At 34.1% G+C, this 25,650-nt stretch overlaps 5 protein-coding genes across 6 annotated transcripts; 2 read left to right on the top strand and 3 right to left on the bottom strand.

Annotated features, from left to right (window-relative positions):
* LOC104736932 lies at positions 9,112-11,569 on the top strand. Its single transcript, XM_010457019.2, has 5 exons — positions 9,112-9,578; positions 9,698-9,970; positions 10,775-11,032; positions 11,108-11,221; positions 11,308-11,569. The coding sequence occupies exons 1-5, from the start codon at positions 9,327-9,329 to the stop codon at positions 11,428-11,430; spliced, it is 1,020 nt and encodes a 339-aa protein (XP_010455321.1). The 5' UTR covers positions 9,112-9,326; the 3' UTR covers positions 11,431-11,569.
* LOC104736931 (RNA-binding protein CP33, chloroplastic) lies at positions 11,664-14,510 on the top strand. Of its 2 annotated transcripts, none has more exons than XM_010457016.2 (5): positions 11,664-12,090; positions 12,183-12,281; positions 13,095-13,385; positions 13,833-13,995; positions 14,108-14,510. In XM_010457016.2, exons 1-4 carry the CDS (start codon positions 11,710-11,712, stop codon positions 13,989-13,991), a joined length of 930 nt encoding a protein of 309 aa, XP_010455318.1. In that variant the 5' UTR covers positions 11,664-11,709; the 3' UTR covers positions 13,992-13,995; positions 14,108-14,510. The 2 variants fall into 2 exon arrangements, with proteins under 2 accessions (XP_010455318.1, XP_010455319.1); XM_010457017.2 differs by having other exon boundaries at positions 14,096-14,492.
* Positions 15,684-16,392, bottom strand: LOC104736930 (classical arabinogalactan protein 10). Its single transcript, XM_010457015.2, has one exon. The coding sequence runs from the start codon at positions 16,307-16,309 to the stop codon at positions 15,896-15,898; it is 414 nt and encodes a 137-aa protein (XP_010455317.1). The 5' UTR covers positions 16,310-16,392; the 3' UTR covers positions 15,684-15,895.
* LOC104736929 (isoamylase 3, chloroplastic) lies at positions 17,783-25,644 on the bottom strand. Its single transcript, XM_010457014.1, has 24 exons — positions 25,365-25,644; positions 25,234-25,282; positions 25,070-25,129; positions 24,834-24,997; positions 24,650-24,743; positions 24,292-24,528; positions 24,013-24,117; positions 23,697-23,801; positions 23,403-23,537; positions 23,184-23,270; positions 23,048-23,099; positions 22,859-22,922; positions 22,573-22,672; positions 22,369-22,469; positions 22,204-22,255; positions 22,056-22,118; positions 21,830-21,919; positions 21,666-21,738; positions 18,912-18,991; positions 18,726-18,830; positions 18,531-18,629; positions 18,383-18,444; positions 18,173-18,284; positions 17,783-18,100 (listed from the first exon to the last, which is right to left on the bottom strand). The coding sequence occupies exons 1-24, from the start codon at positions 25,457-25,459 to the stop codon at positions 17,990-17,992; spliced, it is 2,295 nt and encodes a 764-aa protein (XP_010455316.1). The 5' UTR covers positions 25,460-25,644; the 3' UTR covers positions 17,783-17,989.
* Positions 18,998-20,683, bottom strand: LOC104736927. Its single transcript, XM_010457013.2, has 2 exons — positions 20,384-20,683; positions 18,998-20,347 (listed from the first exon to the last, which is right to left on the bottom strand). Exons 1-2 carry the CDS (start codon positions 20,632-20,634, stop codon positions 19,609-19,611), a joined length of 990 nt encoding a protein of 329 aa, XP_010455315.2. The 5' UTR covers positions 20,635-20,683; the 3' UTR covers positions 18,998-19,608.

Here is a 25,650-nt window from a genome sequence, read left to right as displayed (position 1 = left end):
ATATGCTCAAATATAGAACTAAATTAAACTGTTAAATTTGGATACCTGATAAATCAAGCTTCCTGCTCATTTGTACTCAAAACATATTAGTCATTTATTTATAGTGATTATGAACCATATTCCAAAATATTTAGGCGATGTGGGATATACAATACACCTTTTCTGTAAATTAGTTTACAACTTTACATATATATAATTTCTGCGTTTTTTATTATTATTTCCATCTATACTAATCATAATTAATTACTATAATTTCATTAAGGAAATATTGAAAAATCTAAACTAAATGATGATTTGTTTTTATTTAATTGTATTAAGTTGATTTGTTGTTTCCGTAAATATTTCATAATATAAAAGTAAATCAAATAAGTTTACATATATATAAAATTTCGTATTTAATCTATTGATTATTTTGGAAACAACAAAGTCACAATCCATAAGTATTAAAGATTTCTCATTATTATGAATATTCGTAATAATTATAGGGATTAAGTATGGTAGTAGTTAATATTTGATATTACTGAAGCCATTAAATACTCAGATACCAGTTTCCTTATTTATAGGGATTACACCTCTGTTTGGTAACGAAAATAACTATTCTTGAATCAAATAATATTCAGGATCCGAAAATGATTAATTTGGTGTACAAACAGATCCGCAGATTTTTCCTTCTGTTCTCGGGTAATTTTGGATCCGCATCCCGACCCACAAAATTTTGATTGATCGACCGAGGGTATATTGGTCATTTGTCAAAATCGAAACTATAGATTAATTAAATTAAATTAAGTGATTCTCTAATCATTTTTAACCTACCAAAACAAAGTCATGGCCCATTTTGAGTATAGGGAGTACTCTTGCTTTAATAGTATATATATATATATATATATGTTAGTTTATTAGACATTAGTACACATTTTATGCAGTAACAACATTAGTTATAAAAAATCCCCTATATATTAATAGAGAAGTACACTCTTCAAAAAGCTGATGTATCGCCGCCATACAGCTCCGTGCACTTTTTAGCAACATATCCTTAAATTTTCTATTTAATTACATAAATATGCCATTATATTTTCAAAAAACAATTAACTGAATAATAATTAGATATGTCATCATTTCTCATACAAATTTAAATATCATATATTAAAACTAACTAAATAATTACATATTATTTTAAAGCAAAACTTCCCTAAAATTTACTTACAAATATACAAGTCAAAGTTATATTGATTTCTTAAAATCAATATAAGTAAAATATTCTAAAAAGACTATAAAAACATATCAATTGATACAAAGTTAATAAAAATAAAGAACATATAACTTATTAAACATATAACTTATTAACATAATCATATAAAAATAAAATGTTATTTTTTATGTTAGTATTATTACCATAATAATTTAAATAACAAGCTTTCAATAGTTATTATAATTGATTATAGAAAGAAGTATATCACTCCTGAATTATCTCCAACTCATTAAAAGAAACTTAATTCCCAATAAATATAGATTTATATATATATATATATATATATATTCATAAATAAATATAAAAATGACAACAAATTAGGGGATATCATGATGTGTGATTATTTATATATATATATATATATAAGTATGTAAACTAATTAATCTCAACATTTAGTATGATTATTTATTAAAAATAGGAATATTGATAACCGAATATGAATATATGTTCTAATTTTATATTCATCTATGTGTTATTAAAAAGAAATGAGACAATAACCCTTATCATTATAAATAAACTTAGTACCCAAAAAAATCATAATATATTTAAAATGAATGATTATTATATTATGCAAAATTGTTATCGTTTCTCGATAAATCATAAATATAAATTTGGGGTTTTAAATGCCCAAAAATATATATTTCCATAAATTGTAACATTTTGTAAATATTTTCTTTACCACGTTCACATAGTTCACGGGTGAAATGTATTCTTACATGAATACGTTGATTTTAGAATTTCATTAATTTTTTCATAATTGTTTTTTTGGTAATAATCGGTCATTTATAGAAAATATTAACAAACTGACTAACTCAAAAGATTTAAATAGCCTAATAAAAAAAAAGAAAATCATTAAATTAGATTATCTTCAGAAAATTTAGTGTAGAATCCGGTTGTTACTAACATATAATAAAATTAAATAATTAAACTACCGAGTAATTTACTATACATTTTTTAACATACAAAATTGTTATGTCAAAATAATACATGTTGCAATAAATAGTAACATTTTATCAATATTTTGTCTACCATAAATATCTTACACTTTCAAACATTTCACGTATGAAACATATTTTTACACAATAAAATGCAGAGTTGAATAACTAAATAAAAAAGCTTTAGTTACACATTTGGTTTGACATAAACAGATAATGGTTGTATGAATAATATTTTTACTTATAATAGTTTTATTTAAATTGATTTATCCCGCACATAGTGCAGGTTGTTACCTAGTATCTTTGTTACTTGGAAAGACTTTAAAGTGTTTGTGTGAAATATTAATTAAACAAAGATTGTCAAACGCTACACACTTGTTTCCTAGAGATATCTCTAAATAGAAAAAATGTAATCTCCATAGTAAGATTAATTCCTTAATTAACCATTTATAAGAAGTTGAGAGAGAAGTATTATTAAATTTGTTATTAATGACTAGATGGATAGTTTTAACAAGTACGCAATTCACCATTATATATTTTCACCTTTTTAGTAGAGATAAATGCTTAGAAAAGGGTCCGAATGGTAATCGCGGATTTAGTAGTGCGGGACAAAGGGTCCGAATGGTGACCGCGGTTTTGGTTGTGCAGGGAAAGCGGTTTTAGAGTGCGGTACGTATCAACTACGGTACATGCGGTTTGCGGGACAAGTGCGGTTTATACAAAATAAGCGGTACAAAATGATATTTGATTGGTGAAAAAACTATTTGCGGTTTAGGATTTATTGTGTGATTGGTAAAAAAGGAAAAGCGGTGCGGATTACATATATTATAAATAAATTTATTAATAATTAGTATGTTTGTATATTATTGTATGTTATGAATTAATAATAAAAATAATTGTATTTATAAACCTTAAATACTATAGTTGATCAAAAAGTAAAAAAAAAAACATTTTTGACATATTGATAAAAAGCTCAACCAAAAAAGATACAATTAAAAAAAAAATTATCGAGTACTTTGATTTTCCCATATCATATTTGCAATATTGTCTCTTATGTGCGTCATAGCTTCTACATCTGCTATATTTGTTGCATCCATGTCACTTGTATCATGCTCAAAATTTCGGTTGTTATTTGTCTCAGTCATTACATCTGCGAAATCTGCATCCGAGAAATTTGAAATCCTGATGAAATTATGTAGTCCCACTGTAGCCATTACCACTCTTTTCTGAATTTGAACATTATAACTTGGAAAATCAGAAGTATCCTCCACTTCTTCTTACAAACTCCAAACGTTCTTTCAATAACAGAACGTAAAGATGCATGACATTGGTTGAACAATTCATGTTTATTCCTTAGAAGATGACCAGAATGAAACTAGGACATATGATATATTTAATTATATATTCTTGATATAAAATTTATCAAGTACATAACTTATTCTAATCTATTTACAAATTGCATAACTTTTTCCAATCTATATACAATTTGATTAAGTACATAAGTTATAACTTTAATAAATATCTGAGTTATGTAAATTATTTTTGTTGGACAAATATTATAAAAATAATATCTAATTTTTAAATAAATAATATGATGTTCAATTCAAATTTCTTAATAACTAAATAAATACAATTTTAAAAATTTGTAATTTTGTAATAACAATAATAATTTAACTACAAAATATATTACCTTTAGGATAATGATAGTTGCTAATTGCTATCTTGTGAGGAGAAGAAAAAAAATAAAAAGAAATGGAGAGAGAGAGAGCGATGAGAGAGAGAATATTTGTGTGTGTAATTGTTTATTTTCTTTCTTTCTTTATATACACAATTTTTATTATTTTTAAATTATTCTCTATTATTTTCAAGGTGCGGATTTATTGGACCGCTGGGTTTTGCTTAGATTGCAAAATTGAAGTGCGTTATTATATCCCTAGTGCATTATTGTTGTATTGAAATCCGCAAATAGTTTACTTTTTAAAAAAACTAAAAACGCACATTAAAGGATATTAACTATGAATGGTAACTCATTAGCGTTTTTGTATTTTTTCTTTGAAATACGCACTCATCCACGTCGCCAATCAAGACCAAAGAATTTGCTAGTGCGGTACGGTTCAATTAAGGTACGTGCAGGATAAATATATTTGCGGGACAAGTGCGGTTTATGCAAAATAAGCGGTACAAAATAATGTTTGATTGGTGAAAAACTATTTGCAGTGCGGATTTCATATTATTTTATTAATAATTAGTATATTTATATATTTTAATTTATTTGGTATTAATAATTATATATATTTAACAAAAGGTATAATTGTAATATATTTTCATAGATTTTGTAAATAGATTTTTTATACAAAATATATCTAACATAAGTAAACATAACTGTATAAAACCTACTATCTCTAATAATTAAAATATAATATTATTTTAATATTATATAACAATGATATGAAAGGAAAAAAAGTAGAAAAGAGATACTAATACTAGATAAAACTTATATATCTATCATAGAAGTATATATTAATGGAATAAAATTAATAGATATATAGTATTTTAACAGTAACCAAAATTAAAAATTAAAAGTATATATAACCAACTGTGTAATTTGTCCGACCACGAGATAAAACCTGTTTTGGCTTCTAAAAGCGGTCCATAGCTTATTTGTCTTCCCAAAACCGCACTCATCACTATTGTTTTTCTATTTTGCAAAACCACAAGTTTATAATAAAAATGCTAAATGTTAAATGAAGTGCGTTTTTCAAAATATGTTTAACAATTCCGCAAATAATCATATTAAGCAATTATATTCATCATATCACCTTTTTCAATAGAGATGCATGCATGCATACTAAGAAGAGGGTTAACATCCCAACACATTACATTACGCGGAAACCCCTACATGGCCACATATTGCTTAAATTTACATTTGTTGACCAAATTAAGCTTATATTAACAAAATGATAACACATATATGCTTGACAACCGAGCTGAGTAGATCTCCAAATTAAACATAAGATTTTATAAAAGATATATATATATTGCTTGACAACTGAGCTGAGTACTTTTTATAACACTCCCAAACCAAATAGTATGTTTTGGGGGTGAGTGTCGATCGACATCAGCAAATTTCGGTTCGACCATGTTGAATTAAGTTGTTTATTTGGATCGGTTTGGTTTAAGTGGAATCTCCAAACCAACCAAGTATTTAGGCAAAAAATCGACCTAAATCATGGGTTGAGTGTTGTTCACCATTTTCAGAGAGAAACAGAGGGAAAAAGAGAGCGCTTGAGAGTTTTGAGGTTATTAGGGAGATTCTTGGCTTGTGGGGTGAGATCTGTTCCTATGGAGTGAGGATCTATTGCTAGGAACAAAGGAAAGGCTTCCTAACGTGTGGATTCATCGTTGTTGGATCAAATCTTTCTGCAAAAGAGTGAGTGCATGACCATGGCTGATCTAAGTCTCAGATCTTTTTTATTTTGCTTTTTAATGTTGTTTGTGGTGTTTTTTTGCTTGTTTGGGTTGCTACTTGGTTCCTATAGATTCTTGTGGCCTTTGCTCGTGTTTTGGACAAATTGGAGATGGATAGTGTGACACCCCGGTTTCAGAGACTTGCGGATATGCTTAAAAGAATTGATTTGACCACTTATGTCACCAAAGTGCACTTAAATTTTCGGTCAAGGGTCCTGAGAGAACTCCAGAGTTAAGTATGCTTGAGCTGGAGTAGTCTCAGGATTGGTGACCTTCCAGGAAGTAATTGTCGGAACTGTGTGGGTGAGGACAAAACACAGGGTAAGATCATGTGGTGATTTGTAGGGATGATAAACTAGTATTTAAAACTTCTCAGACATAGAAAACCGACTGTCGGATATGGATGGGCTCACGGGTCTAGTGAGAGTACGTGAGGCTCAGTAAGGAAGGTGAATCCATGGACAGGGATTGAACATGGGGCCCACTAAAAGGTGGTGGTCGGGGCATTACAAGTGGTATCAGAGCCGAACCCAGACAAGTGTGGAGTCGAGTGGGCTCACACCATCGGGGGTGACGGTCTTGGTTGGCAACGAGGATGTTGCGATATTTTAATGGAAGGTTTAAAAGAATTGATTTGACCACCTATGTCACCAAAGTTCACTTATCTTTTCGGTCAAGGGTCCTGAGAGAACTCAACAGTTAAGCGTGCTTATGCTGGAGTAGTCTCAGGATGGGTGTCCTTCCGGGAAGTGACTGTCGGAACTGTGCGAGTGAGGACAAAACACCAGAAAAGATCATGTGGGTAGGGACGGTAAACAAATCTTTAAAATCTCATGAACGTAGCAAACCGATCATCGGATATCGATGGGCTCACGGGCCTAGTATTAATAAAAGGAAGGAGAAAAAGAAGGAATTTGAAGATGAGACTGTGAGAGGGGAAAATTGCATATGGTAATCTATTATGAAGTGACTTTGTGTACAAAAAAAATGTACACAAAAAAAACCCACATAAAAACTGTAGAATTAATTAATAAAATTTACAAACTCTCTGAATAATTATAAGAGTTTTGTTAATGAATTTAAATGAACTAATTAGAGGATTAATCCATTAAAATGACAACAAAAATAGCAAAAAATAGGGTTTATTGCGACAAAACGACTTCGTTTAAATTACATATTAGAAAATATTGTACTATAATATCTCTATAACAAGCCCAATATACTTCCAAGAAGCAAGGCCGGCTAACGGCATAGGGCCGTAAGTACGACTGATAGCTTGGAGCCCATTTGAGAGTCAAACATAATAAGTTTATAATTGTACAAAACAGTTAGTAAAAAAAGGGTCCCAAATAAAATTTTAAGCACAAAAAAAAATTAATTATATAAGAAATAAATGGTTTACATGTCTTTATTAAAGGTCCTAAATTTTTAATTTCTCAAGACCCCTGGTAAAATTGAGTCACCCTCAATTTCTCAAGACAATGTAAAAGATATCTATTTACTTAGGCAAAATCATATTCTCCATGTGCATTGTTTGTAGAGTAGTCTAGGGATGGAACTTTCTGAGTATAAATTCATTAAAAAAAAAATTAAAATGTAGTTATCAAATGAAAAATATTTTACATAAGAAATTGAAAATGATTCACAATAATGATAAATTAGTATAAATTTCGAACGTTTTTTTGGTTTTTCAACTTATTCATTTCATATGGCTAAAAAAATTGGATGAATGCTCATTCAACCTTTTGAACATATTAATTTATATCATCATTTTCACTTTTACTTTCTACTTGCAAAAAGAGGATATATATAGAAACCAAGTTGAACAGAAGCCGAATCACATTAAATTAAACTAAAACCAAACAAATTTAGAGAAAACAACCAAAATTAACTTGAACTTGTACAATACGATCTTTCATACCTAAATTTCAATATAACACACTTTATCAAAAACCGGAAAAAAACAACAAATAAACAAAACCGGAGTCCAAAAAAAAAATCAACTCGATTGGAAGTGCATATGAAAGAGCTTTTTTAATTTTATCATCCAATCAGCATTTATTAAAAGAGCATATATAAAAGATCATTTAGAAATTGCAATGCTCTCATATGCTCTCATTTGAAGCATTTGTCAAAAATTTGCCTCTAAAATATTAATATATATTAAAATAGTTTTATATAATTAATTTCTTTTGTAAAAAGTGTCAAAAAATTATGATTTCATAAAATATTAAATTATTTTTATAAGATAATATGTATTAGTAACTTATTAATGTTATTATTTAAATAATATAATAATTTAATCAATACATTAAAAATATTAAAATTAAAATATAAATGTAGATATAACGTTTATAATATATATTATTATTTTATTTTAGTTTGGTGATTTATATTATATTAATTTAAAAAAAAATATTGATTTTTTTTGTCAACAGCTTAAATAGATTAGTTCAAAAGAGCCAATTAAAACTATTGAAATTAAAAATGTAAATATAAATATACTGTTTTATAAAATATAATATATATTTTAATTAATGGGTTATATTATATATATATAGATTTTTAAAAATTATTAAATTACAAATATATATATATAAATTAATAATGTTTATTAAATGTATTAAAAATATTATATATTATACAGCAGTGAGTGATTGTTATTTTTTTAACTAAACACATCTAAATTATATATATAGTTAATAAAATATATTAAATATAAATTTAATATCTTATCACTCCATTGTTCCACTAATCAACTAAATGTGTTATTTTAATTAGAGCATACAGCTAATGTAGCTCAATGCTTATCCTACATAATGCTAATGCTAATGCTAATGTTCTACTATCTATTGTTCGATTTAGGCCTGCCATAAATACCCCACCCAAATATACCGACCTGTACTAAACAGAAATTTTCGGTTTCGGGTTGGATTTGGTTAGGAGAGTCAAACCGATCAGAAGTTTTGTAAAATTGATCGGTTACCCGAAACGAGTACCCGGGTAACCGAGATCTTCATCTTCCTCCTCTTCTTTCGCCGGATCTGGGGAGACTCTGTGTTTGTATAATTGTATGGCCGTCGTCAATGTTTTTAGCTGATTTTAGTGTTTGTCAAAGGGTTGAAGATTACTTTTAAAAGTTTAAAACACACTGTTTTGTTTCATTAAAAGCATAACGTTTTATTTTTTTTCTTAATTCTTTTACTGGGCCTGGCCCAAACCTCTTCTTCGGCAGCCATTTATTAGAAGAAACAAAGAGTTTCGGTTCATTCCGAGAAAAAAAAATCAAAAACTGAATTAACCGAAACCCGACCCGATCCGAACCAAAATTTACTTCGGTTATATTCGGAACAATTATCAAATACCCGATTACCCGAAATAACCGACCCGAACCGACATTAAAACTCGAACTCGCCGGCCTCCATTCAAGCCGTTTAGGAGCCAAAATCTCTTTAACGCAATAAAAGCGTTGCCACGTAGTCTCTCCCACTCAATCGAGATGCAATTAACTTTTGTAACGGCTACAAAACTCTCTCACTTCTCTCCCTTTTTGAATTCTCTCCATCTCCATCTCCTTTACAAATTCCTCTTTCTTCTTCCTCCCTATTCAAAAACCCTAGACACCTTCTGCTCTCTTCTTGATTCAATTCTTGTTTTTTTTTTCGAAATTAACCATGCGGAGCGGCGAGAGGATCGATTCAGACGAAGCAGAGACGAGGGCGAGAACGGGAACGAATCATCTCTCGAAAGAAGTCGATGACTTTATCAAAGACACAATAGATCACTCCATGGGTCTTCCGATCTCCATGGAAGCTCTTCATAAGAAGCTTTCTACAACTGAAGAAACCCATCGCCGTCTTCGCGAGCAGTACCTTTCTCTTGTTTCAAGATTAAAGGAGAAAGATCATGTCATCGATCGCGTTAGGGTTAGTAATAGTAATTTCGTTTCTGGGTTTTTCATAGATTTGATTTTTTTTTAAGATTTGATTGATTGATTAGATCTGAATCTTGTGTTTTTTTTTTTTTTGGGGGTCCAATTCAATAGTCTGAAGCGAGTATGAATGCGCAAGCGTTGAAGAAGTTTGTTGATGAGAATCAGAAATTGGCAAGTGAGTGTGGGAATTTGTTGAGTCAGTGTAAGAGATTGGAGAAGGAGTGTTTGCTTTACCATAAAGATCGTGATGCCTTGATGGAGTTTGGGAATGAGTCTGATGAGAGGGCTAGAGAAGCAGAAGCTAGGGTTCGTGAATTGGAGGAGGAGATTGGAAGATTGTCTGAGGAAATGCAGATTTGTAAGCGTCGAATCGGAGATGGTGAAGTAAGATAACCCTAAATTCTCCTCTAAATTGCAATGCCCTTTAGTAAATTAGTAGCCTTTTTGCACTTTGGGGGGATCTATCATTTTAGTTTTCTCTGATAAGTTGACACTGCAGTTTCTCTAAGTGTAGATGAAGTTTGTTGCCTGTTAGTCTATCCATATTATGATGCTTCGCATAAAGTCTTCGAATTTGTAGATATTGTTGTCACTTTGGGATTCAATCATTTGGTTTTCCCTGTTAAGTTGACAATGCTATTTCTCTAAGTGGTCATGAAGCTTGTACTCTCATTGATTCATAAGTCCATCTATGTTATGTTGCTTTGCAGAAAGTTTTTAAAATTGTAGATATGATCTGATTGATGCACTTGAAAGAGACACTATGCTAGTCCATGTCAAGTTTCTTGCTTTGATTTGATATACAGTATATAATTTGTTCGTCCATATTGTGTTTCACCCTATCGTTCTTTGGATGCTTCTCCTTTGGATATCAAATGGGTTTCTCATATGTCCACTGTTACTTGTCGTTTTAATAGCTTCAGGTGGATAAAGGCAGTTGATAAGTCGTTTTTGATGTTTGAGAGATTGCTTGTTACTTCCAAGATTTATATTTCTGGATCCTTCATCCTTGAGGTGTCAACATTAGTCAGAGGATGTATCTATTAGTTGCTACTTGTCTAATGTTGGATTATTAGTCTCAGCATTGTCGGAAGATGTATCTATTAGTTGCTACTTTTCATCATTTCAGCTGGAAATATAGTTTCTTTGTGTTCTGACAGAAGTCTGTATTTTCATTTCTCTCAAAAGGTTGACAGCTGCACTACACCGTCAGAAGAAGACTTGCTTGATTCGGTTTTGGGATCACTCATAAGCAAAGACGAAACTATGATGGGGCGTCTCTTCTTGGAGGCAAATGTCCACGACCAATCGTGCCAAACTTTGTTGAGCAAGTGGGATCACTTAAAGCCTTCAACGCAAAAGGTTCTTGCTTTAGTTTCAAGGGCAAAGAAATTTGAAAAGGAAAAAGAATGCATCATCCTAAATCTCGCAAAAGCCGAGCAAGAGGTAACTATAACAAACGATAACACTCTCTTGTTCTTGTTCTGAAATCATTCCACTTAACCCACAAATTTTTAACAGGTGGAACTTGTGAGCACGCTAAACCGAAAGCTGGATAAAGAAAATCGCAAGTTGTTAAGGCAACAAAGCCCTCTTTGTTCCGCAGAGATGAACCGAAACAGCGCATCTGCAAAGGTAAGAGCAACACAAAAGAAAGAAGTAAGCAGCTATATGGACTCTCATTGATTCTAACTTAAAAAAAGAGTTTCTTATGATTACAGTCAAACAAGAGAAAGAGTCCGAAGATGATGACCAGCCCTGTGGAAAAGAAGCTTGAGTTTAGCAGTCCAGAAGTCAGCAGAAAGCCTCTATCACCTGTGTGGAATAATTCAAACAAGTGCTAGATATTGACTATGAATCAAAACATTCTCTGTATTATTCACATCTGTGAAAAACCAGATTCGGATTATATTGTCACTAACAAAAACATATATTGCTATAAAAATTTGACCACAAAATCATGTTTCCTACTGCTATAAGCTTCTACATAGTGTGAAATTGACTAGACGGTGTCGTATTGACTTTTATGAAACGACGTCGTTACTTGTTTCTTGCACAAAATCTAAAATGTAATTGCGTAGCTTTTTCGATTTCTTATCCAAAACTCTCTCACTCACTCAGCCATGGCTCTTCTTCGTCTTCCTTGCGTTTCCCTCCAAATTCTAGGTCACAAATCAAACCAGAAGAACCCTAATTCCAAAGTTTCTCTTAGCAATTACTCACTCGCTTGGTCTTCTTCTTCTTCTTCTTCTTCTTCGCTATGTCGCTCCTCAGTTCAAGCAAAATCGAGAAACCTTACTTCGTATTTCTCCGCTACTACTCAAGACCCAATCCTCGAATCATCATCATCTTCTTCTCCAGCTGATAATATCTCCGCCGCTACTGAGGAAATCGTAGACGAGATTTCGAAGACTAGATTGATTGCTCAGAACGTTCCATGGGCAGCTACACCTGAAGATATAAGGTCGTTGTTCGAGAAGTACGGCAGTGTCGTCGACATTGAGGTGTTTTTGATTATTTCTTCTTTTGTAAAACCTTGAATGAAATTGAATCATTCGTTGTTTTGGTTAACGAATGGGTGTATTTGTTTATGTAGATGTCTATGCATAAGAAGGAAAGGAATAGAGGTTTGGTTTTCATTGAAATGGGTTCCCCTGAAGAAGCTGCTACAGCTCTCCAATCTCTCGAATCCTTTGTAAGAACTTCGCTCATTCAGATTTGGTTATGTTTTGTTTGTCTCATTTATTCTGAATGTATGATTAGTACAAGTTGTACATTGTTGCTTATTAAAAGGCTATTTCATGTTGCGGTTATCTCAGTTGTTTGATTGGTTTTTGTGTGTAAGTATGTCCCAACCGCTTCCTCCATCTCTAAATTGGCTCAGAGATGAGATTTTTTTTCTCTCATTTTGCTGTCTTTGTCTCTCATTTTATCTGACTTTTATAATTAGTAGAAGTTGTAAAATGTTGTTATTAGGCAGGCTCTTTTATGTTGCATTTATCCCAATTTGTTTGATTTTGTGTGTAAGAACATTGCAGTAGCTTCCTCCATCTCTACATATTTCTCTCATTTTGTGGTGTTTGTCTCATTGTATTAGTAGAAGTTTTATATTGTGGTTATTAGGCTCTTTCATGTTGCACTTATCCCAATTTGATTGATATTTGTGTGTAAGGACATCGCAATTGCTTCCTCCGTCTCTATAAATTGGCAAAGAATCATTGAGATATTTCTCTCAATGTCTTGTGTTTTGTCTCATTTGATCTGACTTTACATTCACAGAAGTTGTACATTGTGTTATCAGACTCTTCCAGGCTGCAGTATCCCGTGAAATTGATAGATTTAGTGGTCTCTTGCTCCCTGCTCTCATTTGGTTGTGTTAGTCTCATCTTTTTTTACGTTATATATTAAAAGAAGTTATTGTACTTTTAGGCTCTGATTTTGTGTGTTGTTTCTTTGGTTCTTGCTCTTTCTTTGATCTTCATTTTTCATTGAAATGTCTTTTGTTTAGGAGTACGAGGGTCGTCGTTTAAAGGTAGACTATGCAAAGGCCAAAAAGAAGAAGACATATACGCCGCGTGAGAAGCCTTCGGCAGTGCCTACATTCAATTTGTTTGTTGCAAACTTGGCATTTGAAGCAAGGGCTAAGCATCTTAAGGAGTTCTTTGATGCAGACACTGGCAACGTTGTCTCCACTGAAGTTATATTCCATGAAAATCCAAGGAGGTCGAGTGGTTATGGGTTTGTCTCTTTCAAAACCAAGAAACAGGCCGAGGCAGCGATTATTGAGTTTCAAGGAAAGGTAATCCAAGCTATTCTAACATGATAATAATAATAATCTAAGAATCATAATTTAATAGCATTCTAGACTTATCAGTTACGTCAGTTCTGGAGCAAACTTGAAGCTCAATATTACTGTCTGATATAGTTAAATGGAGTTCAAAGTACAAGACAGTATATGTGTATGGGTTTATTTTTGGTGTGTTGCTGATACCATTTGAGCTTAAGGGACCCTAAACCAAATTTTTTAGGTTGAGACTCTTTATGTATCAACGAGACAAATATAGAAATGGGTTTCTTTGAGCCGTTATTGTAGGCAGATACTTTAAGAGAATATGGAACTTAGTCCCAAATACTGTAGAACAGAAGAGTTATGGCATGTTGCTTGTAAACAGCTTTCGAATGAGTTTATTGGCACATGGTTGATTTAGTTGGTAAAATTGAATGTCTGTGATATTGACATACGCAGGACTTTATGGGAAGACCAATCCGATTAGCACGTAGCAAACAGTTTGTTAAGTTGCAAGCAAAAGAAGGGTTGCAGCCACCAGAAGAGGAAGAGGAGGAACCATCATCTCAGTCCGAGACAGTGACCGCGGAGGACGAAACTCCAGCTGCAGAGAACTGAGGAGGTAGTAAAAGCTTCAATTGCTTTCATATCCTGTCTCTGTTATATCATCATCATCAACAACTCTTAGCTCTGAATTGATCGGTCAGGTAATATATACATAGTCTGTGTTGCAGGATTGTTGCTGGAAGGTATTGGTATTGAAGAAGAAGCTTTTCGAGCTTTTAGGTTTTCTTCTTCTTAGTTTTTGACCAGCAAGCTGAGTGGGTTACATACGAGTACCAAACCTTTAGTAACTGGTGGAGAAGTACGAAGTACAAAACCGATTTTGTTAGAACTGAAAACTAGTAGAGACCGAGTATACCAAAACGTCAGTTTCAGACCAGATCAAAATCTTAAGAAACAAACCCCATTTGGTTCTGAGAAACTTGCTTAGTCAAGTCAAACATAATGCTTTATTTTGTTGGTCATCTAGTATATGATTGCTTTTTCGCGTTTGTTATATGCTTAGTGTGTAATGTGTATTCTTCTTTTTATATATGAAACCTTAAATCTTAAGAATCTTATAAAAGGTACTAATAGTAATTTGCAAACTCAAATGCTAAAACAAATATAAAAATTTGTACTACTAGAGTACTAGTTCTAAAAAGCTTCTTGTACTATCTATTTCTTTCATTCTTTTTAAAATTATGTGGGTATGTTCTAAAGTTTATCAATTGTTAAGAAAAGAATAAAAAAGACATTGGTATATGAAAAAGGACAAATTGTTGTAACTTTTCATTTTGGTTTGAGTTGGAATATTTTGAGGAGGTAATGAATCATCAAATGCGAATCGAATTCCACAGCTATGGAATGCAAGCAAATGCTCTCCAGCCTCTTTTTTCCTTTTAAAAGGAATAATTTCATCAACTTTCCTTTTTTTTTTTTTTTTTTTCCTCCTTTTGAGCAAAAAAAAATTCTAAAAAGAAGTAAGTTTTTGTTTTCTTTTCCTATTTCTGTTAACTAAAAAACAATGGAATCTTCCGTCTACCTTTCATAGCAAACGCATTTAGTTCAACTCTTTTTCATATTTTTAAGTTAACTTATAATACGAGTGAAATCTTTCGTTACGACACCTTTAACCTAAAATGGTGATATAGTATACGTAGAAGCCCCCACATGGCTGAGCCAATTAAGAAGAATCCTGAAGAAAAAGCTTTACCTTTTATATTTTATATGTATGTATTCTTACAGCTGTTTCCACGTGACAACACCTACTCTTTACCTTTCAGACCAAACCCAATGACTTTTTTAATCCAATATTTCAATTTTAAACGCAATTACTCTCGTTAAGATTACAGACTTTTCAATCATGTAATTTCAAAAGTTATCCAATCTCATTTCTATCATTAAACGTAATAAAGGTGTTAAAAAAAAAAAAGGAAGAGACCAAACAGCTGTTCTTTTGCCACTACCAATAAAACGACAAATTCACCGTTCTTGGACACGTCGACACGTGTCTTTTACACACGCACACGTTGCTGACCTCATCCGTCATCATCACTAATCACCTTCTGTTTTTATATTTAGTAGTGTTCATCATCACTAATCACTTTTTTAAGTCATAACCAATTTCTAATTCTCAAAAGGCATCACTAAATAACTAATTCAAATCCAAACGCAATAACAATCAAACTTGCTTAAGACTCTTCTTAATATACGTACGTATCATAATTAGTGGTGATATTAACAAATGATATATACAAAAGTATATAACACGAAGTGTTTAACTGGAGATATATAATAGTAAGACACAAATGATAATAATATTTTAAAACGACTAATGAAAAACACAAATCGAGTATCTAATATCGTCCAACGGTAAACTCAATTCTTAATACATAAACCAAAAACTAAACACGAACAAAAAAAATCATTAATTGAAAGAAAATAAAAACTATCTCAGGTTTTCTAAAATAAACAAATTACACCACCAAAGAAGCGACGAATACAACAAATCCGACTAAAGAACCGGCGGACACAGCAACGGCGGCGGCGTTGTTGTTATCGACGGGAGTGGATCCGGCTGGACCAGCGTTTGGAGCTCCATCAGGAGTGAGAGATGTAAGAGGAGCGGGTGGTGAAGCAGAGGTGGCGAGTGGTGAACCAGCCGGAGGAGAAGTCGGAACTGCCGTGGGAGTGGCGGTTGGTGGAGGAGTTGTGGTGATTGGTGAAGGAGTTGGTGCTGATGTGGCGGTTCTTGGAGCTTGAGCAGGTGGTTGTGGAGTTGATGATGGAAGAGGAGATCTTGTTGGTGCTGGTCCTGGAGCTTGAGCTATAGCTGAAGAAGCTATGAGAGCGAGGATGAGCAAAACGACGATGGGTCTTGATGATGCCATGGCTTTGTAAGTTTGAGACAAGTTTTAGAGAAGCGAAGGATCTGTTTCGAGCAGAGAGAGAGGAGACGAAGAGGGGTTTATATAAAGAGAGCAGAGAAGTGATGGTTTCGTCGATATAACAAGAAGACGTGTAAACGATTATTGTTAATTTGTAAATAAGTCCTTAGAGTTTCTCTTGACTATAATTTGAGGCCGGTTTGTATTTTTTCTTATTACATGGATGAGATCCAAACAACGTTTTTGGACTTTTCGAAACGAAGACAAAGTCAAAATTAGTTTTATATTTAAAACATGTGTTTGGAATTTTTTGAATTTTGAGACGATACAAATGTAGTTAGCTAGAGGAAAGGAGACAAGAACTCTACAACTCTATTTAAATGATTGATCAAATGTAATAAAAAATAATAAAAATTGATCAAAGTGTCTATGATCCTTATGTGATAATATATTGAAGGATTAACTCTCTGTTTTGTTTTGACGATCGAATTAAAATTTTATGTGTAGTTTGTAGTTTGGCACACAAAAAAAATCACAATATTAGTAACTAAAATAGAATTGTTGATTTGTTGGTAATCTATTATTCTGTTCTTGATAAAGTTGTTCAACGAACAAATCTATTGAAGTGAACAAATCTATTGGAATATTAATAACCACCAAACCGACCAAACCTTTTGCTTACATGAGCCGTCCGATGGATTTGGCTAAGAGGTCTTCGACCACCGACCGAACCCAACAACACCCAACTACGCGTTGTTTCCAAAGACTGTCCTAGCCACGTGGATAAGATTTATTTGAAGGTTTCAACCTTTGAAGATTAAAGCAGTTTTTAATAACTACTGTGACCTAATTAAACTAATACTTTCAAGATTAATCAGTTTTTTTCACTTACCATTATGATTACCACGCGGCTGTGTTCCCCCATTAGCCTTTGTAGATTCTTTGCTTTTACTACTATTATTAAACTCTATGACTCTACGATCGAAGCACCTGTTTTCATCTATTCTTTTGGAATTTTGTTATCACATTTTTTTCGCCTTAACGTAACGTTTCATTGTTTCAATAATTGGGAACTTCAGATGCTCTTTGAGTTAGAAACAAAACGGTTTGGATTCTTCGAATATGGCAATATCAAATGTGGTAAGTAGGTGGTGACTCACCTTAAGTTGAAAGACAGAAATGACTTTTTAATACTCGTTCCTAGTATATAAAAGTCTTGTGAAGTGTAATTTTCGATCATGCAAAATGCATCTTCTCAAATACTTGAACTATATAAACTTGATTGTGAAATTGCTTGTCAAACCCACAATCATGAACTTTATGTGTTGCCTACTTGGTTTAGATTATCAATCTTTTATCTCTTTGCTGTCAAAAGTAAGGTATTTATTTAACTAAATTTAAATTAATAATAATACTATATATATATATATATATATATATATATATATATATATATATATATATATTTCATATCCAAAGACTAAATTCCATGATTATACTTTTTTCATTTGTTATCGGAAATTTCGTACATTTTATAATTTTACATGTAATCAAGTTTTACAAGACACTCATGGAGTCATGGATCTCTTCCTCATAAGTCCCATAACTCATATACCTTATTTTTCCTCTACCGCGCGTTATTATTGTGTTGAAGGCTTGAAGCTGCTCGTGTGAGTGCTTATCTTACTTGGACTGGAGAAGGATTGAAGAGAATGGGGCTACATTGTAGGTATCAGCCACGCCGGCCACACCTTCCTTTACAAAGTCATCCGGTGACTCGAGGTTCGTGTCAGCCTGTAGAAACATGACAATTGAGTCAATCATGGAATTAGAGAACCAAAGAAGAGGAAAGGAAGAAAGACTGACCACACGGAACCATTGTTTTCCCTGTCGTGGCTGTGGAATAAGAGCCTTGACAAAGTAATCATGGGCGTTGAATGCCACATAGATGTCACGGCCACCTACACTGTCATGGAGCCTGCAAGAAGAATCACTTATCAGTCTGAAATCCGATGGACTCGTTAAGCAGTATAACATACTAAGTAAGCTAGGAACTTTGGGACTTTTGTGTCTTACGTGAAAGCTAGGAACTTGCTCTCAGGGTTGTTCCAATTATCTTCATGCCATGTAATCTCGCTCTTTAGATAAACATTGCACATTCGTGATTAGCATTCAATTTCACGGAATACATCATAAATATATAAACAAAGAGGAGGTTAGCTACTTTGCTGAGGAAATTTTCGTGCTTGAAGACATGGTGTGAATGTCGGAACTTGATCACCTCCGAGAAAAATCTGAAATGGTTCTGCTTCTTTGCATCCAGCTGGATATAGAGTGAATATATGATTAGTTGATTACAGTGTACGTGGGCGCTCCCATAATAAGCAGAGAAGAACAAACAGCAACATTTAAGACTTGCCTCCTTCCACTGGAAATTGTTGAGAGCGGTATCATGACCGTAGCTGTTGTTATTACCATACCGCGTATGTCCATATTCGTCTCCCATTAGCATCATTGGTGTTCCCTGATCATTGATCAAAATTGGTCTCACACGAATTTAGGATTCTCAACAGTATTAAAACAGGTGTCTGTTGGCAATACGTACCTGAGAAATTATCAAAGCTAAATGAAAGTTCTTCATTTGCCGAGTACGTAAAGATTTGATGTGAGCATCACCAGTTTCCCCTGTCAAGAGACAGATTATTAAAACTTGAATGCTGTTGATAAGATTGAGGACACAAACTCTTCTCTCTTATCTCTCTCGATCCTAGTTACAAACTCAAACCCTAATTGACAAGCATGGAGTTACAGTTCTCCAAACTCATCTTCTAAGAACAGAGCACGCAGGCTCTCTAACAAACTCACACAATTCTGATCACGCAGGATACTCTTCACAATCTTACACTATTCTTATTTATACTCTAAACTTCACACATGCTTCTCTTTACTCTTCACATGTGCCTCTCACATGCTCTCTTATCAATACTCCCCCCTTTCAAAACAGCTTGTCCTCAAGCTGTGATGTAACAATTGTAGACTGCAGTAGAGAATAGAATCGTTGATGCACTGGTAGAGCTGCTCCCGAGAAACGGATCCACTGCACTAACGTGACTTATGTAAGTTGCACTGCTGTCTTTAGAGATGTGTTGTGCTTGAACTTAAACCACCAGTCCTTGCAAAACTTTCTCTTCCCTAAATCTGGAAAACAGATATGCAGACCACCCAAGCAAAGCACACAAACAGCCTTCATCCTAGTATCTCCAAACTTTTGAATCTGTTCCAATGCCCTTTGAATGTTAAAATCATGCTCCATCTTCATGTAGATAAGTTGTTGGGATGATTGGCAGAGCTAACAACATAGATGCAGAAGTTGCAGGTTGAATTACTTTCCCAATCTGAGACCACCACACAACATTATCCTCATAGTAGAGTACAATCAATCCATGCTCTCTGTTCTGTCTCCTGCCATAGTAGAGCTGCTGAACACATATTGATCTTCCGCACCATAGCTTCACCGTGAAGTTGCAGGTCATCCATAGTTGCAAGCTAAACTTTTGCAGCTTTTTTCTTTCAAACACAACGATGAAAATCTCCAAAATCTGGCCTTTGAACCTAAATCTCCAAAATTTTGAGAAGTCCATAACAACAAATTGGAATCGCTGAAGCAACATTGACAAATAGCAACTATGTTTTCTACATTGGATCAGCCAACAAGCATGCTTAATATGTTCAAACTTGATTTTTCCTCTGTGATTGGACTGGTTCTGCTTCATTAATATCTTCTCTCCTCGTAAACCCTTGTTATTATATTTGAATGTCCAGAACTTGGAACATTTTCTCTGCTGTTGCATTTGCAGCTCATGACTATCACACAAAGTACACTGCCTATGCAAGCCGTCTCTTGTCCCTTTTGCATCTGCAACTATATCTAGAAACAATAGTTGTTCTGGTGCTGAATTTTGTGCCTCCAAACTGTTCTTGAACTTGAACATCCATGACTTAGGAAACTTGCTCATCTTCTTATGTTGCAGTAAGTTGTACCCTCTAAGAAATTTCATATGTTGCAGTAAGTTAGACCCTCTAAGAAACATTTGATCGAACACTTTGTAGCCATAAGGGTCCATCTCACTACCATACACAATCTGAAACTGAGCTGCAACATTTCCATCAAAGAACAAGCTCAAATCCGTGTTTTTTAACATCACATCAACATCTTGACTCTTTGGCGATTCTTCAGTAAAGATCCATGCTACTTCATTAAGAGCTTCAAAGATTGGATTCTCAACATGCTTTTCCCCAAGTTTTCTATTTGCCAAAACTGAAACCATTCCAGAATATCCTAACTGATGAACTCTACGCCTAGGTTCCAAGTCAGAGATCAATACCTGATGTTGCGGTTTGAATTGATTCTGGACCAACGATTCTTTGAGTGGGATCGCTTCTTCGCTGTGAATGGTAACTTTTTCTACAACAGACGTTGCTATTGATACACATTCATTGGAAACAAATGTTTCTTGAATCTCTTTCCTCTCCACTAAGATTTCATCAACTTGATTCAATGCTTCTTTGGATTTCTCCACTACGTCTTGCGATTGCGACGAAATCTTCCCCAAACACAAATCCACTTCTTTCTTCGATTCTTTCTTCTGCTCCAAGATTTCAATCTGTTTCTCTCCTCTAAGCTCCTGAATGAGTCTGATTCTTTCATCTCTGTCACCAAATCGCAACACCAAGGCTAACTCCATCATTCCCCAACTGTCAAAATATCCCCATACTCCTGTTCGCCGTTGAAACCACAAGAGAGCTTCACCTTCAAGAAGATTTTGCGCAAGATTCAGCTTCTCATCTCCCATGAAAGCCTCCTGAATAAAGAAATCCTCTATCCATGAAAGCCATGGTCGCAATTCACCGGAAACACCATCGAAGATGGGAAATCCCTCAAGACACATCGTGATTAAAATCTCCAAATTGCTTGAAAACCTAACTTTCTTCAGCGTTTGATTCGATCCGTGTTCACAAGCGCACCATTTGATAGGATTGAAGGTGTGATCTCTTCTCTCTTATCTCTTCTCAATCCCTAACACAAACGATGAACCCTAACTGATAAGACAGGAGTTACAGTGCTCCTCTCCTACCACCATGAACAGAGACGCAGCTCTGATCTAACTAACTCACACAATCTGATCACGCAGGATACTCTTCACAATCTTACACTATTCTTATTTATACTCTAAACTTCACACATGCTTCTCTTTACTCTTCACATGTGCCTCTCACATGCTCTCTTATCAGCTGTAATAAGAAATTATACATAGAAACCATCAATGCTGAATGTTGTGAAGTGAGGTTCTAATTGTACCTTCAAAACCACAGTTCCAGCTATGATTGTCATTACATCCATCATTTCCTCCTTCTCCATTGGCCTCATTGTGCTAAAATGCAGAAAAGATAAATAAAGCAGACTCATTCGGGTTTTAAAATCAATAGGTTGTAAATCAAAATTACCTTCAAAATCAAAATTACCTTCAAATTGTACGATACAAGATCGCGCAATGTGAATCCATCATGTGCAATGATGAAATTTACACCGTGGTAAGGCTTCCGCTGGTTTACCTATAGAAGAGAAGAGGGGAAGTGTCACGTTATCACGAAACCTATTCAAAATTTTATTCGTGTTAAACTGCATCTTAGCTTTACCTGAATAAAGTTCAGAATTCATACGAAACATAATAACTTGAATGAATCTTACCTGGTAAAGATCAGAAGATCCTGATATCCTAGTAGCAAAGCTTCCTTTCATGCCGCTGTCGCCCTATCAATATGGAAGATTAGAGTTTTTTCGCCAGAAGTCATGCCTTTCCAAGACCAGGTGACAAATATACTCTAATATCCTATACCTTGATAAATCTTCTAACATCATCCCGGTACATCCCATTCCACTCAGCCCACCTGACTTGGGAAAAATCCAGTAGCCATACCAGTTACACAAAGTTGACAACCCCAGAACTTTGGAAGGAACTACCACGTATAGTACTATTTAGTTATGAAGCTAAAACTATTACCTATCCCAATTTGGAAACTTCCCGACTAGATATAATCCTCCACAATCCCAAGGCTCTGCAATTATTTTACATCTTGACAGAACGGAATCCTTGGCAATTGCCTGTATCGATAAGAAATTTCAAAAAGAACAATGCATTAAAACCTATTAGCAACAATTTTCTATTGTAATTTCTGAAAATGCAAGGACAATGCATAAAACCTACCCTTATCAGTGGGGGAGCACTGAGTGGAGATCCATCTGTTGCTCGGCAAAGCACACTAGCAAGATCAAATCGGAAACCATCCACGTGATATTCAGTGACCCTGCAGTCAGGTAAAGAGAAGAAAGAAGAACCATGAATAATTTAACTATGTGAAGTAACCACAATATGTCAAGAAGATAGAAAAATCAACAAGCAACTCTTTCACATCAATGTCATGTTGTTCAGGATAAATTTCAAAATATTTGGTCCAATTAATTACAGTGGCTTTCATAGATAGTGTTCATACCAGTGCCTTAAGCTATCTAGTATTAGTTCCATAACAACAGGATGGTTACAGTTCAGTGTATTCCCTGGAACAGAAAACAAAAGAAACGTTGAGCACACATATTACAGCTAATTACTGTAAACCAAACTTTCATTTGAAGTATGGATTGTCAAAAGTAGAGCCTCGAATATAAGCTTCAAAATAAATTACCACATCCAGAAAAGTTAAGCAGTTGGTTGTCTGGATCAAGCATGTAATAAACCTGAAGAATAGATCTCACTGTTTAGAGTTCAAAGATAAGAAAATAAATAAACTGACATGAAAGTTAATCCTCTTTATGACTCACCTTGTTGTCTATGCCACGAAATGAAGTGGTATAAGGGTATTTGTCATCTGCTTCATTGGTATGATTATAAACTACGTCCAAAATGACCTGCAGAGATAAACTGTAAGAATACTTCTGAAGAATAATCAGTAACAATAAGTTCAAAAAGGAACAAACTTCATAGGCCAAAAAGTGACTAGAGGTCTCAATAAAAAGGGGGCAATATAATGGCATTGCTACCTCTATACCAGCAGAATGTAAGGCTTTGACCATTTCTTTAAACTCTTTCGAAGCTTTAATAGGATCTCCCTCGCCACTAGCATAACGACTCATTGGAGCAAAAAAGTTAACTGTCGAGTAACCCCATGTGTTAACCTAGTAAAAATCTCTTTCAGATGGGAGAAGGACTGAAATTTCCATTGATGAAGCTTAATTTATATTGAAATGAGAATAAATTTTATGGCGATCGTGGAAACAAGACCTGTAAGAAAAATTAGAATCACAAAGAAATGCTATTTGCTGATTCGTGATTACCATGTGTTCTCTAGGGTTAGGGCGCCTCTGAAGTTCCAGTTCATCGAACTCAAACACTGGCAATAACTCCACTGCATTTATACCTAGATCTTGAAGATGTGGGATCTTTAAAGAGAAGAAAAAAGAGTGAGCTATAAGAGAAGCTTTGTAAAACATAGAAGCAGGTGAAACATATCGTCAGTATCTATCATAAATAAGCCTTTTCACACTTTTCATGTTTTATAGGTAAATGAATCCTGATCATGGCTGATCAGCTAGCACGAATATTTACTAATTTTAGCATCTCAACATACTTTTGAGGTAATATACAGTTTACCTTCTCAACGAGACCAAGATAACTCCCCCCTATATCTGGATCCATCCCACTGGATTCATCAGCAGTAAAAGCACGAACATTCATTTCATAAATAACAAGATCCTTCTGCAGAACAGTAACACAATGATTACAAAGTTACAGGAAAATGGGAACACAGTAAGAAACCTGGGCAAAAACCATAAACTCTGTAGTAATACAAATTCCATAATCCAGTGAGAAAAATAGCTTATCAACAGGATTGTTTAACAAGTAGCTGAAGGAGAGAAATGACATTTCTACCTCAGGTATGTTAGGGATCTTGTAGTCATCTCCCCAGTTAAATGGCGAGCTTTCGAAGTCATAAGTTCCATAAAATTGAGCAAACTTTTGGCTACTATCTCCGAAAGAGCTACGGCCTTTAACAAGCTTAGCATAGGGATCCAAAAGCACAATACTAGGGTCAAACCGATGTCCTTGTTGCCATTCTCCAGGACCATCAATACGGTAACCATAAAGAACATTTCTGAGAGGCAAATCCTATCATAATAATGTAAAAATAAAATAAAATTCAAAACCATGAATAGTAGTGAGAAGACAAAAAGATAGCCCAAGAAATAAAAACTGTCTTAAAAAAGTTCCAAGGCGTATGATAAACTACCTCAACACAAATGTGCCAAGTATCCCCAGTCTTGTTCACACTGGGATCCAAAACCAACTCGATCATACCTTTATCATTCAAATCATCCTTATCACTGCCACCAAAGAACATCAACATCAGAGATTAAGTAAGCAAGACATAAACAAACTTCAAAATCTCCTTATACAGAGTAAAAAATGAAAACCTCTGAGGAAGTGAGAAGCAGAGTGTGACAGAAGTAGTATTCTGAGAAAACAAAGCAAAATTGATTCCCTTGTCGAGTTGAGACACACCAAGAGGAGATACCTCACCAGACGAAACTTTAAATGATTCTCTTCTAGTCTCCGTCATTGTAGATGATGCTTCTTCCTACACAGAAGGAAACAGCCATAATGAATCACTTAAAGAGTTTTACAAGGACTAAAACAACAAGAGACTTACCTCAACCACGCGTTCTTGTGCACGACGACAAGAGACCTTAAGTGTAGAACGATCCTTAACCTACCTAGGATGAAACAATGAAGATCATATAACTCGGCGTAACTTGTAAAACCTAAGGATTGATTACGAAGAAGAAGAAGAAGAAGAAGAAGAAGAAGACGTGCCTGACGGGAGAAAATTCGAAGTCCAGCCACTTTCCTACTCAATTTCAATCTACAAATACGAATCAGAACTCAAATCACATGATTTCAAAAGAAGGAGACGAAGAAGAGTAGTAATTAATTGACTAACTAACCCCATGGGAATGGTGAAGCTAGAGAATGCATTACGGAGCGACGGAAGTGAATTGCAAGTAAATAAATCAGATGAGGAAGAAGATGAAGTAAGCATCTCTTCTTTGCTTCAACGATCGGAGTTTAGGAGATTCTTATTAACTAGTATTTTGTAAGTAGTGACTGAGATTCTGGGGAGAAAGGGTTTTTGTGATTGTGATGGGACTTTGGGAGAAACAAGGAGAATCGTTCATTGGAAAAGTGATCGCCACGTGAACGGAAACGTGAGTCTTCTTTCTTGTGTTTAGC

The sequence above is a fragment of the Camelina sativa genome, chromosome 13 (assembly GCF_000633955.1).
Source record: "Camelina sativa cultivar DH55 chromosome 13, Cs, whole genome shotgun sequence".
NCBI classification, from domain to species: Eukaryota; Viridiplantae; Streptophyta; class Magnoliopsida; order Brassicales; family Brassicaceae; genus Camelina; species Camelina sativa.
This window is presented reverse-complemented; position numbering and strand designations above follow the sequence as displayed.